The 19,468-nt window shown below is 32.2% G+C and overlaps 2 protein-coding genes across 2 annotated transcripts; one reads left to right on the top strand and one right to left on the bottom strand.

The window, feature by feature from the left end:
* Window positions 1-1,195: 1,195 nt before the first annotated feature.
* LOC115451904 (ethanolaminephosphotransferase 1) lies at window positions 1,196-15,847 on the top strand. Its single transcript, XM_037441370.1, has 9 exons — window positions 1,196-1,419; window positions 2,852-2,920; window positions 3,238-3,463; window positions 4,271-4,424; window positions 7,893-8,001; window positions 8,654-8,811; window positions 9,306-9,483; window positions 10,062-10,238; window positions 10,585-15,847. The coding sequence occupies exons 1-9, from the start codon at window positions 1,363-1,365 to the stop codon at window positions 10,645-10,647; spliced, it is 1,191 nt and encodes a 396-aa protein (XP_037297267.1). The 5' UTR covers window positions 1,196-1,362; the 3' UTR covers window positions 10,648-15,847.
* A 791-nt stretch (window positions 15,848-16,638) lies between these two features.
* LOC115454602 (coiled-coil-helix-coiled-coil-helix domain-containing protein 7) lies at window positions 16,639-19,080 on the bottom strand. The gene is made up of 3 exons (XM_030183326.2): window positions 18,826-19,080; window positions 18,640-18,738; window positions 16,639-18,035 (listed from the first exon to the last, which is right to left on the bottom strand). The coding sequence occupies exons 1-3, from the start codon at window positions 18,874-18,876 to the stop codon at window positions 17,925-17,927; spliced, it is 261 nt and encodes an 86-aa protein (XP_030039186.2). The 5' UTR covers window positions 18,877-19,080; the 3' UTR covers window positions 16,639-17,924.
* Window positions 19,081-19,468: the final 388 nt, after the last annotated feature.

Below are 19,468 nucleotides of genomic sequence, written 5' to 3'. Positions count from 1 at the left end.
TACTTAGTCATTGCAAGTTCTGTATGGTGTTGCAACTGATTAGGGCGGTGGTATCGCTTACCACCAGAAAAAAGACATGTTCGTAAGTGCGTGGCACTCCATTACGTTCCTCAACATGGGCGCCGTGAGGGGAATGAAAGGCAGTGCACGTGCACTCCTTTATCCAGAACAAATACAAAAAACTGAACTGTGAACTGGCGACCACAGATTACCTATAGTTTGGCATATAGAAATACATGTGCGAATTTTATTTCAAAAAAAGAAATAATGGTATTATGTTGAAGAAATATGAACGCAACCTCCTTGTAATGTAATTTATTGTGACTGCATAGGTTTCTTCTAAAAAGAAAATACTGTACGCTGTCTTCTTTCACGCTTCAACTCGTGTAATTTCCCTATAAAACTAACTCCGTTTATATACGATAATTTATTATTTTATCATATGTAATACCTATTTAAATAGTGTATAGTTGCAGATGCACCTCCCTTAAACTAATCTTAACGGTGACCATGCTCCTCACCTTGTGACATAAGATAGCCTCAAAATGTCCAGTAAATAGGCTTGCGGCAATGTCCTTCAAACTGGAGCACACAGTGCCCACCCCTATACTCCCCCAGCCCCCGGCCTAGCTTCGCCAATGCTATTGATTGAATAACGGGATGTCTGCCAAGAAAAATGTCTCAATATTTTATATTGAATGCAGATGGTGAATTTCTCCTTCAGGTACTAGATGGGCATATTTATCTACTCTCTATCTATCTATACTATTATACAAATCTGAAAAGATTGTTTATTTGAAAGTGCTAATCTCAGGAACTACATACTGATTCGAATGGAAAATTTCTTTTAGTGTTGGATCTTTTTATGGAGGTTTATTTAAAAATTTAAAAAACTTTTATTTATTAAATTTACTACTTTTCCTAAAGATAATGCTGAGTAGTACGGAAAGCGCCATGTATGCTATAATTTACATCAAATTATATTTTTGATTATTACAGCCGAAGCCATGAATAAAAGCTAGTGTTTAAAATTACTGGTCGATACCTTATAAAAAATATGACATTAACATTGTCTGCCAGCGCCATCTATTGCATTCTTAAGTAATTAATACAATAACCATAATGGATGTATGATACAGATTCCTTCGCAAACGCAGATACAAAAATTAAAACCTGCAATTTGCAAATGTCAATGTCATAATCGGCCACCAAAGGCGATTTTTTATTTCAAAACTCGTATACAGCATTTTAGTTTAAAAATCAATTAAAAATGTATTTAAATCTGATTAGAAATTTTGCAGAATAATATAAAAAAGCTATTAATTTATTTATATTTGTGTAGTGTAAGTGAAATTCGTAAAAATGTTTAACTATAAATACCTAAGCCGCGATCACCTGGAAGGCTTCGACAATTATAAGGTAAATATTTAATGTATCAATTATATAACTTGCAGCTACCCTAATACGAGTTAGTAGCCGTTTATAATTAGAAAATGGAAGGATAAAAACAACGAAAATAACTTAACCTATAATAGATTTGCGCAACAGAATAGGTCGCGCAGTTTCGTTAACTACGTTTCATTATAAATCTTTCATCAGTTCGCGTGTTTAAACACATTCTCTATGCTTATATGATTTTTAGAAACAATTTTACGGATTACCAATTCAGCAAGTATTGAGAATTATAAAATTAATTATTAATTTATTTTTATTTAATTATTAATTAATTTATGAACTTATACAAATTTATGAAATTGAAAATGTAGTCAATACTGTTCTTCAGATATTCAACAATACACATTTGTGGGAAAACTAGGAAAAACAGGAAAAAACCTAATTTTTTTCTGAATAAAATATTTTCATGTCTTATTTTATGTAACATTCCTGTCGCTGACATCTAAATATAGATCACCTTAAATTAACAGTAACATACTGAAACAGAGATATCAACTGTTCAATTAAACATCACGGTACTATCAAACATAATTATCTTCCACAAATATATGCCTACAAGTTGTATATTCAACAAGATATAATAATAGTGATTAAAGACTCCGATTATTATTTGCTGATATTGGGATTCATACTCTTGTTTCAAGGACATTGCCACTAGCTAGTGCTATTATTAAGTATGATATATACTATTAGCTCTGTATTATATACTGTCCCACTGTTGGGCGTGGGATATATCCCATTCCAAAAAGCCGGCAAATTGTGTAGACTGGTGGGGGGTAATTATACCATCAGTCAACACTATCTGGACCTTACTCCAATTACTATCAGTTGCATTGAAGTCACTTTGCCATGCCAATTTGAACAAAATGCCTGAAGGTAACAAGGATAGCATTCCTTTGTAACCCAAAGTTCTGCTTGGCTTTATTAAGTCGATGGTCCCTACGTATACTATACTTTGCGTAGGGACTGTCGATATTTGAATAGTTCTTATTAAAATGAACTGCATTTATTTAAGACTATAAGGATGGAAGTGTTTATCACCATGGTAATAAACACTAAACAAGCTATGTATATTTGACAATCCCTACTAATGTAGGGACTGTCAAACTATTTATAGCCATTGTAATGCTTATAATCAGTCAAGGCTTGTTTGTCACCCTATAAAAAGTCATCCTTCACAATGCAATATGATAAGAAATATATATAATTCCAGACATGTAATTTACTTGCTCTGTATGTGTACATCACAACAATAAAACACCTGTTTTTTAAGTGAAATGCATTGTAGCATTCCAATTTTCACCTTGTCCCAATAGTATATAATTAAATTGGTTGCAATGGCCTTCAGACTTAAAAAAACATTCCTCCATGCTCATGACAATTACTTTTATTTCAGTACATGGCAATAGATACAAGCCCCCTCAGTGTGTATGTTATGCACCCATTCTGGAACAAAGTTGTCGAGGTAAGTGGTTTTTTAAAACAGCATTTTTGAGTGGAGTGTGAACTTAAAGAATATTATGTACCAGCCAGACTTTTTTTATAATACACTATAATTTTTTTTATATATAGCATATAAAAAAAATTATAGTGTCTTGTGTGTGCTTTTCAAACCTAAAATTGATGGAAATTTAGGAATGGAGGTGTTGATCATCCGCAAAGTCAAAGTTACAATATCTACCTACATTTTACAATAACACAACTTTTTAAAGTTTAACTGTTGGTGGTCCAACTACGTACCTACATAAGAAATCATTATACATTTAATTCATTCAATTACAGCTCGTACCAAAATGGGTGGCACCGAACGTCCTAACATTTGCCGGGTTCCTCCTAGTAGTATTCAACTTCTTACTTCTATCGTACTATGACTACGACTACTACGCCGCCAGCTCCCAGGCCCATAACACCACATTGACAGACACACCGCTCAATGGATATGTGGAGGTGATACCTCAGTCTTTATGGTATGCCATAGCGGTGTTCTTGTTCCTGGCTTACACTTTAGGTAAGTTACGTGTTTGATAAATGTACTGATAAAATGTTTTAATTGAACATGACTTATCAATTAGTTTAACATTAATTTTATCAAAAATATTGACAATTGTCTAATAGAATTATTTTGTGACGAGAAAGGTAAATCTTTAATATACTAATGTAAAGAATATAAGTAAGGAAATTATTAATTTAATTAAGCCTATGTTGAGCAGAGGATGGCCTCTGTCTCGTGATGGTGGTATGTTATCACAAATGGCAATCCCAAAACAACTGCTATTGAAAACAAAACTAAACCATAGGTTTTCACTTGATAACTTACCTTAGTGCTTAGACAATATACAGGGTCATTTGGATATTGCGTTAATAAACGAAAGCATATACTCGCCTTTATCTCTGCTAACATTTTGCGAAAAATCAGCTATTAAGTAATGCACCTGCAAAATGCCCTTGTATAATGGACACCGCTTGTATAGTCTTTCTTTCTGCCAAATTTAAGAACAGATGCACTTTTTGATCAAAACTGTCGTCTTTAGCAGATAAGTGTGTGTAAAACAGATAAATGTTTAAGATTTATTTATGTTTGATCATAAAGACACAAAACGAGTGCAACACACACTTATATCAAGTGTGTGTATTACACACTTGTGTGCGTGTTGTGCCAGAATTTTTTCATTACATGTTCATGGCCCATCCTTTTTCGATGATGTAAGGAAGTGACGAATTATACTGGACTTACCAGTTATGAAGTATAGAGAACTAAGAGAGTATGACAACACTGATTCTCAACACTATTACCAAAGATTTGTTTTTTTTTTAGATGGTATCGACGGAAAGCAAGCGCGTCGCACGCAGACATCCGGACCTCTTGGGGAGCTGTTTGATCATGGATTGGACTCTTACACGGTTTTTTTCATACCTGCCTGCCTGTACTCCATATTTGGGAGATTGGATTACTCAATACCTCCTATTAGGTATGTTTTTTAATACTACTTATAAACGACTATGATAATCCAGTTTGAAATTTTAATATTTATTCATATTTTTTTATAAATCATGGAATCGATTTGGAGGGTTGCCATACGATTTGAACGTGACCTATTGAAATTCGACTTTTTATAGGAATTTGGCAAATTGCCATCAATAGCCCTGGTGGTAAGGGGCCGTTCAAATATTACGTAACGCAGTTTTTGAAGATTTTAGACTCTCCCCCCCCCCCTCCTATCGCGCCGAAACGTTTTCTTGTATGACCACCCCCCCCCTCGCCAAAGTTACTTAACTCTAAAGTGTCTTTTTTTTTCTAATATTCACAATTATGTCACGCAAAGTACCGGAAAGTCGCTAATATACCTTTGCTAGGGGCGAGCTACGTATCAAATAGCGGAAACCCGCTCCCCCCTGACACCTAAATGTGAACAAATCAATAGTTATTGTATATTTAAGTTTATCCTACCACCAGATCATTTTGTTTGTCTTATATAACAACTAGCTTTTACCCCATCTGATAGTGTTCCAGGACAAGTCTAAAGCCTGTATCACTCGGGAGTAATGTAGCTTCTTATTAGTGTATGAATATTTAAAATCAGTGCAGTAGTTCCAGAGATCTGACCCTACAAATCTACCAACTTTTCCTATATAATAGTTCTATACTATTACAGCTACATAGGTCCATAGTGATAGATCACTGTTGTTGCTGTTTAATTATTTAATCAGTATAATTACTGAGCATTAAGAGACTAAATATCTATGATTGATTATTGTGGTATATTCAAAATAGAGATGGTCTTACTAATTTTTATTGACAGCTATGGCTTATCGGATGATAACGTCAATGCAATAGGGGTTGTTTTTGTCAAATTATATTGTAACTTAAAAAACAGTGATAGCCTAATTGATAGTGAAACGGACTGCTGAGACAAAAGTCCGCAGGTTCAAAAGCCTAGGCATGCACTTCTGACGTACAAAAAATATATTTGTGTATTCTTTGTAAATTATCACTTGCTTTAACGGTGAAGCAAAACGTCCTGAGGAAACCTGCATACCTGAGAAGTTCTCTATAGGAATTTTGAAGATATATCAAGTCTACCAATCCGCACTAGGCCAGCGTGGTGGACTAAGGCCCAATCCCTCTCAGTAGTAGAGGAGACCCGTGCCCAGCAGTGGGACAGAATATAATACAGGGCTGATATTATTATATATGTTGTAACTTGTACGAAACAAAATAGCTAAATCATGTTTCTTTAATTAGGGCCTTCACCATTTTTGAAAATCATCATGATGCAAATGGCTAGCATTAGGACATAATCACAGCGAATAACAATGTCCTAACTCTAAGCAGAGTAGATATCGCAAATGATAAAAAATATATTAATGATGTTGACAAAGATAGGATAATGAAACAAATTCAATATATGGCTATGTTGCGTCGAATTAATTTAACTAATCTCTTAAAGAACATTTTTCTTTTTGCTATTAGAGCGGTATACAGTGAATAAATTGACACTTTTGTCATTGACTTTTTTTAATTTTTTAACAACGATACTTTTGTCAATAACTCCATAATTATATTAAAAATTGTGGCATTGGTACATGTGATAAATTATAAAATTATAGAAAAACATGTAAGGCCTAAGGTAGCATACACATAGACTTTGGTCTAGGAAGCCCCTATCAGACCAGACCTGAAAAAATTAAGAAGGTTCTTCTAGACTTCTAATTTACCTGTGATTCATTGAATCCCCACAAGGGTTGAGGTCAAATAGACAATCGGAAAGACTTAGCTAAATATTTGCAACATACTTGAAAGTGATTACGCCGACAGGAGGCTCTAAAAGTATGCCTATATTTATATTAATACCTATGTATCCCACCTAAATATTCAATAGTTTGGGGACGAGCTACGTATAAAATAGCGGACCCTCCCCCCGTCCACCCATCCGACACCCCATACGTTAAACACATGCAATAATAACTATATTCATAAGTCTGTGATAAATATTTTATTGTAAAACAATAACAAAAAAGTATTCAATAGTGTTAGTACATACGTACCCAAACCTATCTTTGTACTCGCTATAAACGTTGTAACACGCATAAATAAATCATAAATATTTGCATCAGTCGATGTTTTATCAAGTCTTTATCTATGTAAGGAAATATCAACTAATGCGTAGTGATGATAAAATATCCAAAAAAAAATCAAAACAATATTCTAAATCTTTTTATTGCATTGCTTAGAATTATGATTTGGAAAATCTATTAGATTAATATTTATTGATCTATTGTTTGTTATTAAAATTTGATGTTGAAACTATTTTTAGGATTTTATTGCGGTGTTTTTATTTTAATTTTCTCCCGACGTTTCGAAGATTTTGCAGGCATCGTGGTCACGGGGGGACTGAGGTGTTGGTCATCGGCAAAGTCAAAGTTATAATATCTACCTACATTATACAATTATACAACTTAATTATTTAGCAGTTGGTGGTCAGATCTACGCAGAATGAGCTTACAGTCTCAGACACTGGGAGTTCAAAATAGTTTAATTTTAATGTCTAACATTCGCGTAAACAGGCAATCATTATGCAATTGTTTGGTATTTTTTATTTGATTATTTATTTTCATTTTGATGAATTTTTACTTAAATCTAAAATGACAGCCTATATCAGTGGTCCTTATTTTATAAAACCAATCAAAATAAGTCATCAGTAAAAATTTGAAATAAACTTTATTCTGATCTATTTTGTATAGTTTATTGAGGCCAATAATATGTTAGTTGCAGGATAATTTTATTTAAAAATTACTTAGAATTATATTAAATAGCTGTATTAATAACCACAAGAATTGCATAATATATTTTTACCTACTCTCTATTAGAGGCCTATGCCCAGCTGTGGGACAGTATAGACAATTGGCTTAAGCCACATTTTTTTGCTACACAAGTTTCATACATATTTAAAATTAGCACATTCTTATATGTTTTTTAAGCTAGTTAACATTTTTCGAAAAAAATGTCGCTTTAATCAATTCGCCTTTTAACCGTTGATATATATTATTATTATTATAATACATATATAAGAACAGTTATTTATATTGATTGTTTAAATTGCAACTTCTGTATTGCTTTTTGTTCGTAAAAGAAATGACACATAAAGTTTATTTTTCATCAGAAAGTATAATTAAAAAATAATTTAATTCTATCTTTATTTTCATGTGACATTAATTTTGGAATTCTTTTTTAAACTAGATTTCTTATGTGCCAACAATAATTTTAACATAAAAGAAATTATATGAATTTTATTTTTCATCACAAAGTATAATTATAAAATATTTAAATTCTATCTTTATTTACAATTTTGGATTTTTTTAAAACTAGATTTTTTATATGCCAACAATAATTTTAATAATGGGAATACATTCTCTTTACACTTAAATGCTTGTTTCAGAATTTACTATGTAATGTGGAATCTCTTGCTGAATTTCTACCTCAGCCATTGGGAGAAATACAATACTGGTGTTCTCTTCTTACCCTGGGGTTATGATTTTAGTATGTGGGTAAGTTGAATTTATACCAAAACTAACTTTAGCCCGCGGCGCCGCTCAGTAAATATCACAGAAGCAGCTTAAATGGATGTTGAACAGGCCAACTTTCCAGGGCCATTGTTGCAGGAGTTTTTTTTGGAGCATAACTCGTGATCGTACGAAGTAATAACCGCATCTGTAAATAAGGACTTGTGGTAATTATTTTCCTTCCTGCTGGAACCTCTTTCCTAGAGGCCGGCTGGAGCATAGCTAAGGATGCAATTAGTTTTTTTTTTTGCATACATGTACTGCAATGTGACCATACTACAACTGATGGCAAGTGGAGTGGGATCTAATGTCGACTGACTAGAGATGATTACCCCTTGGATATCGACACAATTATGCCGGCCTGTTAGAACCGAATTCTCACTGGCTGACCCCGGAACGGAACACACTTACTTGAAACTCTATGGCCAGTTTTAATTTGCGCTCTTACCAAACTGTGAGAGTGAAAGAACATAGTACACTTGTGTATTTCACAAACTTGTGCACTATAATATCACCTGTATGACTGATCTCCGTTGAGATTGACCGCCAAAATTCGGCTAATATGGATTCACCAGAAACCTAAACGTTGAATAAAAAATTTTGCATTATTTTAAAATGCCATATTATTTATTCACAGGCATCAACTATATGTTTCGTGTGGACCGGTGTCAAAGGCACGATATTCTATAAGAAGTACTTATTCGACGGGTACACGCTGGCGAACGCGTTCGAATTGGTCATATACTCCACTGGGGTGGTAACAAACCTGCCCGTCGCACTTTATAATGTTCACAAGTAAGGCATTTTAGCTTTGTGTTTTTTTTTCTTTTTATCCTTTTTTTTTGTTGTATTTATGTGTGTGTAGAGAAATAAATGGTTTAAATGGTTTATCATTCTTGTTATGAATGCTAAAGTTTGTGGAGTGTGGGTGGATACAGTTGTATCCAAATTTTTCAAATAGTCATTGCTTATGTACTAGTGAAAGGCTGGTAGGTTAGCTAGGTTAGAGCTCATATCCTTACCGGTGAGGATCGTGACGCGTTATCCTTTTATTTCCCCCTACCTGCCAGCCCAAGCTGGCTACTTTGGTTTGTACTTTGTATTCCTTATAAATTTATCCCTAATTTAAAATGTCCATAGTTATATAAGTAATTTTTATTGTTATTTAGAAATAAAATTCTTATACATTTTGATGTGTCATAAGTGCAACTTTGTTCTCCTACGTGACCAATAGATCAAGTTTTTTTTTTTCTTTTTTTTTTATTTAACACATCTAAACCGCATTTTAGATCATACAAACTGCGCACGGGCAAGATGCGTTCGTTCACAGAGGCGATACGGCCTTTATGGTCGTTGCTCATCGTATTTGTTATATGCACGGTGTGGGTGCACAAGTCGGAGCGGTTGCCTGGCTACGATCTTAGAGCGCTGTTCCTGCTGATCGGCACGCTGTTTAGTAATGTCGCGGTGAGTGGAAAGTAGATTTTTTTATTTGATATTGACTATGTTCAAATTGTATGCTTGAAAGTAGCGGGTCAAAAATGATAAATAATGGTATGTCCACAAATATTCTGGCTTGTGTTGTCTTGCTTGGTATACCCGAGCAAATAAAGAATCCTCACCAGAAAATATTATGACTGGATTTTCGTATAAGTTAATAAATATTTAAATACGAAATTTATCCTATATATTCCCAGTTGGGTCAAAAATGACCCCAAGACCAGCGCAAATGCTTTTGATTTAAGGTTATAGCTTAAGGTCCATTTTTCTTACATTTTGTTTCACCTTTAATCTGGGTAACTAAACAAGTATTGACAAGTAAAGAATTTAAATTCACGTATAGTTAGTGATTAGTTCTCGCAGTTGAAAGAAAAACGTAAAAATAATAAATATGCATGGATATTTCGGCCTTTAAAATTTCGTCATATTAAATTTTCAATACTTGTTTAGTTACCCAGATTAAAGGTGAAACAAAATGTATGAAAAATGGACCTTAAGCTATAACCTTAATAAAATTGTCCCTAAAAAGATCTATTCATCCACAGTGTCGTCTAATAGTGGCTCAGATGAGCAACCAACGCTGCGAGGCTGTCTGTTGGCTGTCATGGCCGTTAGCTGGTGCTGCGTTAATGTCGCTCGCGTTACCGCACTACGAACCTACTGTGTTTTACGCGATCACAACGCTTTGCGTGTTGGCGCATGTGCATTACGGATCTTGTGTCGTAAGTATTGGGATCAGGGATCAAAATTTAACTAAAATTATGTATAAGTATATAAACATAGTGGGTATGTTTAAATACAGATGGTAAAAAATGATTTTACTTTATAAAATTGCGTATCGATTTAAAGGTTTTTTAAGTAGATAGTAGCGAGTTGAAATAAAATTTTCATTTTGCAAAAAATGGCTACTTTATTTTTTCAGTACTTACTAAAGAGCTAATTTAAAAAAAAATAGTGTATATATATTACGTAATTATGATACGGTTATTTTTTTTTATCACGGATCACATGAGGATCGCGTTCCTTTTTTGACCCATGATATCTAACGCCATATAATATTTTTTCCAGGTACGTCAAATGTGTGATCACTTCCGAATAAGCTGTTTCTACATAAAACAGCGTGCAGATTGACTCTTAGACGACAATGCGTGCTAGATAACATAACATTCGCAGTTGTATAACAACACAACATAGTTGTTGTACAACAATAACAACATCACAACGCCTTTACATATCCCCCGTTATAATCATAAAATATCTACAAGTTTACATTGTTATTTATTTTAAATATTTCAATGTTTTGTCTAAAATTTCAATTAAAATGATTTTTTTACAAAGTGATCACATTTGAAAAAAATCCATTTAGGGGAAGCTAAGTTATTTTTTTCAACGAAATCGGAAAAAAAGAAGCAGTGATGTTGTTTTAAATCAATGTTATGTTTTTATGAAGATTGTACACATGGGAAAAACAAAAAAGAAATCACATATACCAGTAGTACTCCAGTATTCAGTTAACAAGTTCTTCATAAAAAAGGTTAAAAAAAAACTAAAGGATAATAAAAAGGTGCTCCTACACTGTAGAAAAAAACATGTCATAATTATTTCAATATGTTGACGGTTTAAAAGCTTATTTATTTAAACGACATTTTTTGCTACACTAATTTTCATAAATATTTAAAATCAGCACTTTTTTCTATGTTTTTTTAAACCTAGTTAAAAAAATTCGAAAAATTTTCGCTTAAGACAATTAGACTTTCAACCGTCAATATATATTTTCTTACAGGGCCCTTATTTTGTATGATAGTGTAAACGCGTAACGCGGCCGTGTCATGTTATCTTCGAGAAATGTGCGTGGAATGGTATTCTGTAAGCCAAATCTCTATAGTCCTAAACATGATGCGTTGTATTACGTGCTTGTTACGCACTGTCAAAATAACGTGCGGGATAGAGAATAAGGCCCCAGTTTAGTAACTTGAATTATATTGTGTGAATATAATTTAACTCTGTGTATTTTCAGCTGGACTTTTTTTATGAAGAACTTATAATCCAAGCGATACTTATATAAAAAAAAGACCGAGCATTTTTTTTTATAAAATTTAATCACTTTTTTTCATTTTCAATTTATTGACGTTTGTATCATAATTTGTGAAAAAAAAAATTTTTTTTGTAGATTTTACAAAAATATTTTCTCCTTTTCAAAGCTCGGTTTACAACTCTCCCATTATAGTCCACATCGCTTTTCCTTTGTTACGTGTACGTCTTTATTTCAAGGGTTCATAGCACGCATTGTCCTGGTTTTTATCTCATTATTTTATATTTTAGTTTATGACAGGTCAGCCCACTTGTATTATTTTTGTATTTATGTTATTCGAAGTCATTGTAGTCTATTACTTATAGCCAGGAGTCGTTCGAAAAAATTTGGTACTCATTTATAATCATTAAAAATGTCATACTGGATCATTTTAAGATGGCTTAGATGTTTGATTATTGTTCTAATACTAAGTTTACATACCAGTGATGTTTTTTGGGTTTCTAAAATTTTAATGCATTATTTAGGCCTCTCATGTTGCACGGACCATCCATATTTACAAGTGGATGGTACAAAAGTTCTATTTTGTATGATTACAAATCCCCAATAATTACCAGATTGCCCATCGTATTTATAGTGTCGCATGACGGCAAAAAAGTCTAGTTCACGCGATTTCAGGGGGCCTTAAAATTTTATATAATTTGTTGAGATTTTATGTGTATTGGCACCTAAAAAGGGTTGTGGAAAATTTCCATATAGGTACATATTTTTTATGTTACGTGGATCCCCATAGATTAATTTGTTACGGGCCTTTGCCGGTAAGCTACGCTACTGAGATTACCTTATCAACACCGTTTTATTATCGCATTCACTGCCTTCCGAATGTGTGGGCTGACCTTTATTTAGCGTTTGTATTGCGTACCTTAATAGGTAGCTTTAAATGTGTTTTGAATAATTATCTCAGATCCATTCTATGCGGCAGACGCAATAGTACGTCTTATATTCCTTGACGTCATAACACGTTGGCTTACACATATTGACGTCAATTAACGATGTGTTACGTCCTATTGGCTTACGTCATCAAATATTTAATTGAAAATCATTGCCGCACAGTCGTGATCGATGCTTATTTTTTAAATAAATTGTGGAATGGGTAAACCAACAAATATAAATTAGAAAAAAGGTTTTTATTCAATGAGGGTGTTGCGATCCCTCCATTATTTGGTTAATGCATAACACATGCCTTACATTAAGAAATTAGTAACTCGTTTTGATATCTAATTAATCGTTCTTCACTACTAACTGATAAATCAAAGCCTCACATTATTATTTTTATTATGTATGTATGTTAGTGTAGGAGGCTTTTAGATTAACAGTATTAAAAAATGAGATTATAGTTTTAACAAATCCTCACACTTGGTTATATTTCACACGTTTATTGACAAAATATATTTTATTTATAGGTTATTGAAGAAATATAAGCTTTTATGACCTTAGAGGTATATAGCTTAGATATAAATGATTATTAGAAATCTCTTATAAGTTACGCCTTCCACGAATTTATTTGTGTGTTCAAGTAATAATAATATTTTCTTACTCTTAAATTATAATGTATTATCAAAAATAATTAACTATGGAATAACTAACATCCGAGTCAACGAACAAAAATCTGTAAACAAAATCGCATGACCTTGATTAGATTAAAACAATAAATCGAACAGTTCAATGTAACCATCTTTAATTAGATGCTTTGATGAATCAAATCTTGTTTACATATTATCAAGGTTTATTTTAATTCAGCTAAGATATATCCATTCCACAATTTGTGCATTTCCCTTAATGTAAGTAGATGTTGTAAACTAATTTGTGTTAAGATAATATTTGTCCATTCGTAAAGCATTTATGTTTGTATTCCAAAATAAATTTATTTAAGTATTGTAGACAAGATGTGTTGAGACGCTGCAACTACACATCAATATGCAAACACTTGGCGATCAATCGATATTTTGCAGTGGCGTAGAGTGAAATTTTCTGAAAGGTAACCCTACACTACTTATAGGTACTGTTATGCATAAATGCGGTATGCGAATCATTTTAATTATAAATAGATTGTACATGAAAGGGAATCTGGCGGGAATCGCGTTATATGGATGCTTCGCCACTAATATTTTGTTTACGGTTAATACATTTTAATATATTTAAAATAAAAAAACGGCCGGCAAAAATGAATGAATGAATTCGACGTCATATGACGTCCTGTGTAGTGATCTCATTTTGTAGTAATTTTTAAGCCAGTTGCATAATTTTAATGATTACTATCTCATAAGTCAAGTTGCATGACGTCCCAACACATTCTGTTAGTTATAAAATTACAATTTGATAAACGAATCAACGCTTTATTTCACGCTACACCCACCTATTGTAAAAAATAGAGCTACAGTTTTCAAAATACCGCTTTTAGATTAAGCCCATTTTTACCAATTGACATATAAAATATCGATGATATATAAATATAAATACATATGTGGAATTGTGATCAAAAATAGTTATGATCAATAAAAATCGTGACATTAATGCTTATGGTACGAAGAATCAATTTGTCATAAATATGTAATTTATTCCCAATTTAAGTTTAATCTCTTTATTCGTATTTTTATTCAACTTTTAATTATTATTGCACCAATATATATTATTCTTTTAAGTTATTATATTGCTATTTATAGGTCTTAAAATTAACTCTTTGTCATTCCTTATTAGAATCCTACTCGAAAGCAGTGTTTTTTTAATTAGATATAAGTTTTGAACCAAGCCTATTCATAATTGATTTTGGTTATATAAAGAAGTAATTCTATCTTCGGAATTAACGAAAAAATATGCAAAGGCTACGTTATCAGTTTAAAATGCAAACATCTATTGAATACTTGTTCCTTCTGGAAGAGAATGTGTTGGTGCAAGAAGTCGTACCATTCGGCTTGATATGTATCTGCTCGTGTCAAAAAAATTGTCATCAATAGCCCATACTTTTGCAAAGCATCTCTTCTTCCCTCATTAACGTGGTTTTATATCATAGGGATAACGTATGCCATAAATCTAGCCTTTTATTTGGATTTAGTCTACGCAAACTAATAGATAGATAAGTACTAAATCATTACAAAAAAAAGTGCCTCCCATATAGTAAAGTGTATTTTAATCATGTAATAGCTATTCGCGATTACGTTAGTAAGTTTATACATGTTCTAAATTGATGTAGGGTTGTATGATCAAACAGTGAAATACGAAGAATCACATAGATCTAAGAATCTATTTGTTTAAAAAGTTTTAGGGTCAATTGGTTTGTCAGACCCTTTGTCACTATATGAAAATTTTCAACGTATAAATAATGTTTTGATAGAGATTAAGTATTTATTTGTAAAGTTAAAAATTAATTGATCTATCTATTATGTTAGTGTAAAATAAATGTGATTAATTTTATCCAATGCAGACGTGTTATCACGGAGACATTGCATCACGTTGATGCACAATTTCTTCTCTATACAATAAAAATGCTACTACAGGGATAGAATTAATCAGATCTGATATTACAGTTGTGTAAACTTAAATTTTTGCCTACCGGCTCTGCATCCCAATAACTAACATGATAAAATTAACAAACAAGATGGCTGGATTTCAGCATATAATAAAGAAGTATAAATGTTGGGTATGGAGCTCATTGCGTAGTCTTCCTATTGTGAGCGATTTCGGTGTTAATATTTTTTAAATAATAGGAACTTAATTGTCGATTTCCATATTAACAAATCTAAATTGGGTCCTGATTAATCCAAATTAAGGTAGAACTTGCAAAAGTCTCCAGTAAGTAAACTTCGAATGATAAAAATAGAATCGTATTCGGCCACAAAATTAAAAAATCATACAGTTATTAAGTGACAGATAATGCTTAACAAAACCGAAGCTAACCGATTATTCCAAAGCTAATATTTACTGTCGAATATCATATTTCTTTACAGTCCACTACTGCCAAAATTGCAGAAAAGAAGTGGACAAAATCTATCAAGCTTATTCTCTTTATAGGATGACTGAGGTAACGTACCCTAGCCATCAAAACAATCTAAAATGATACTTATTCCCGCAAAGCCGGTGGACTTTCAAATTAATTTATTATGCTTGCGTATCGAAAGATCAAAATTGAGTAACAAAGTTCTTCCTAACATTGCCTTCGTATTGTATTTTGTAGCCTCGACTATATACACTGACACTGTCATCGCTTCCCACTGTGTATTTCACGATTAAAATATTACACCAAGACTGCATTTTTATTCACATAATGTGTGGATTCCCAAGACAATTTTGACGTGATTAGACGTCCCACGCGGGTTGCCTTTAAATACCTAGGTGAGAATATCGTTATACCATTTAAACGTTTCAGCGTATAGAAATTCTAATGCAATTTAATGTTCTAGGACGTCCCAGGCGGGTTGACAACAAATACGTGTAGATTTGTCAATTTGAACGTGTCAGGACGTCCTAAAGGAGTGTCAGACAGATGGCCAATGGCAAAATAAACCTAGTCTATTCTGATCACTTTAAACCTGATCGAGCCAAGAGTACACCGGACTTTCATAATTTTAAGTGCAGAGCATTAAGTACTGAAAAAAATGTGTAATAGTTTCGACCAATAAACGACATTGCATCCACAGGAACATATAGATATATCAAAGCTTTAAAAAAAAACAATTGCCAAACACAATTTTCAATACTAGTGGCTTGGATTTCTTTAATGCATATATTAACATCATGAAATAGAATATTCTGTATCAGGGGTGTAGCCACCGCCCTATCAGTGATATGGAACGCCCGAGCTCTGGGGCCCCTCTTGGCCCATACTTATATTAAACTAAGCGAGCGCCCAAAAGTTCGCACTGCGCTGAAGAGCCCCCAACAAATATAGATATAGAGACCCTGCATGGCAAGATACGCTACTGTTCTGTATGAAATTAAAGATGGTTCACTCCTAAACTTTTAGATGATCTAAAGAGGTTTTTTTAGATATATGACGATATCTTAATATTACTTTAATATAGAAATCAAATAAAACATTTTAATTAACAACATAATTTATTAAAATTTAGTGCTGTTACTTTGAAATGCTCATTTATTCATGTCAATATGGTGACCTAAAGGTAAAAGTTACATTACAATTGATTTAGAGATAACTAAATTTATTAGCTTTTTCTGAAACTGAATAGACAGAAATCAATATGATTATTTTTATAAATGTACTTCAATACAGATTTACAGGGTCCTACTTTCCTTAAATGCAAAGTAGCAGAAGATCAGCATACTTAATATATTTAACTAAAACAAGAATATCACAATGTGTTGAAAATTGTAGAGGTCTTACTAACTACGGCCGTCTTTACCTTAAGAGCAGAGGGGTGTGTACCCATGATCCCCATTTAGTAAGGGGGTATTGATAACTGTGTATCCACTTTGCTAAGTACACCAATAAAAAGGGCTTTCAATCTTAGGTGTACATAGTCCAGGGGCCCTTATAAGACAGTCCTGCTTGTTAGCATAAGTTTATGTTTTAATTTAACCCCCAAGGAGGTAGTCAGAAGTGCCCAAAAATTGTTCAAAAATATAAATCTTGCCAAGGCAGTTTCAAAATTATTTCAATGGTAAAATCACAGATATTGTCTGAATTACAATAATTGTAGAATCGATACAATATTTACAGATGCAAAGAATTAAATTGAAACAAGAAACAATTTAAATAATGCCTTTAGTGTATTAATAATTATTAAAAATATAGAATCTATGAACTATGTCAAGTACAAGAGGTAATGAAAAGATGGATAGATATTTATATGTTACTTTGACACTTTGTATTTTAATTCCTTATATCTTAATCCAAATGTTGAAATATTACAAAACCGAAACCGTTTATACAAAAAGATATTAGTGCTATTTATTCATGCGCTTTCCATCCCTAAATATGATATATAGAGCGTCATTTTGACATTGCATTACTAAATAAAACCACATACTCATCTTCCCCTTTGCTGACATTGTGCCAAAAATCATCCATTATGAATATTTTCACCAAGAATCGAAAGAAAGTATGATGTCGCTGTGAGAAATTCTCTTAGAGAAGTAGTGGTGGCAGTGGGCGCGTACAATTACAATTACTTTTTATTAATATCTATTTTGTTTGAAATTTACACTTTTTTATTTTACATCTATGGTTTAAATAACTTACTGTAAAGATACTTACTTGCAATTAGATAGGTATGTGGTTTTATTTAGTAAAAAATAGCAAAATTACCCTATAGTGTAGTCTGTATACTAAACAGTCACCTAACTTATTTTTTTTTTTTAAATATCATTCGCCTCTCACTGCCTTAATATAATCAGCTTTTATTTTCTCTCTCTCTTCAATATCAGGTAGATATGGCCGAATTCCTTTTGCTCTTCTGTCGCTATACACTTTGCCCTGGAAATATAATATGGTAATTTTTGCAGTTGGTCAAATTTAAATATAGAGCTTGTAATATCAAAATGGGTATTTGACTCATTTTCATTATTTATGTTTATCAAACACTAGCTTTTGCTCATGTCTCTATATGAAAAAAAAAGCCTGGATAAAAGGCCAGTTAAATTATCATGGGATAAAATTAGCCAATAGCATTCAGGAGTAATGTAGATTTCTATTAGTGGTAAAAAAATAAAAAAGTCCATAGTAGTTTGTGTGATTAGCACATTCAAACAAACTCTTCAGCTTTATATATAAATAAAGATTTACCTTATATTAAATCTAAAACAGAAACATTGTGATTTCTAAACCAATTTTAATGCAGTTAGACAAAATATTCTTTTGTATATTATTTACTATTACATATTATAGGATCATACCCTATTTGTATTTTATACTATATTGTAAAATTTAAAGGTTTATTAAGGAGCCTTCAGATAGCATTACCATATAAAATTAGATTAGACTTAATTAAATTTGCCCTCCTTTTAAGGACCCTAAGTTCAGTACTGGTGTACTCCATTCGATTTATATGAATCAAATATGATCTTGAAAAGTAACACACCCAAAACTTCTTACAAGTGTTGTAGTTATCGAAATAGTTTTCACATTTAGCGTGATCAAATCCATTTTTATTTAGGCATTCGTAGGACATTTCTTGTTCCTAAAAAAAGAATAAGTTACATAATTAAAGTAACATACATAATTACAATACAAATAACATAAAACGTAATTCCTAAAGTCATATTACCTTTAGACACGGGTTAATTCGAGCAGCTTCCTTATTTATTAGCTTAGTCATATTGAAATAATAATGAAATTTGACTATTTATTTACTTTATTACTTTTTTTTATGCAATTTTTATAGGGTTATGTTGTTTTTTTGACATTTACATTCAGGGCTGTCAGCCAGTACCAAAATAATGTCATGGAAAATACATTAATAAATTTATAAAATCAAATCATGTATTTTTATTTAACATTCACGTTGTGTTGTGTGTTGTATATTTTTACATAGAAAGTAATTTCGTCAATCACACAATTTTTATAAAACAGACTGACAGCCCTATTTACTTTTATAAAATATTATGATCAACTGTTTTCGATCATACTGTATTGCTGGACCATACTGACAGTGACAAATCAAGGTGTATCCCTATACTCTTTTATCATTGGTGTATCCAGAGTTCAGACTTCGGGAAATAATAGTATGCGCTAGCAAATTTGAAATTAGCTATCCATAATATTTTTAACAGATATGTACTAGGAAGTATAAAAAAGCGTATCCTAATACGACGATGTTATGGTAGCATAAAAAATATAGCTTGAATAATTACTATATTACACCTATATTTTATCTTTCGTATAACGAAGCGTATGGACAAAACAGTTTG

The sequence above is a fragment of the Manduca sexta genome, chromosome 4, assembly GCF_014839805.1.
Source record: "Manduca sexta isolate Smith_Timp_Sample1 chromosome 4, JHU_Msex_v1.0, whole genome shotgun sequence".
In the NCBI taxonomy this organism is placed as follows: Eukaryota; Metazoa; Arthropoda; class Insecta; order Lepidoptera; family Sphingidae; genus Manduca; species Manduca sexta.
The sequence above is the reverse complement of the archived record's forward strand: the minus strand, read 5'-3'. Positions and strand labels throughout refer to the sequence as shown.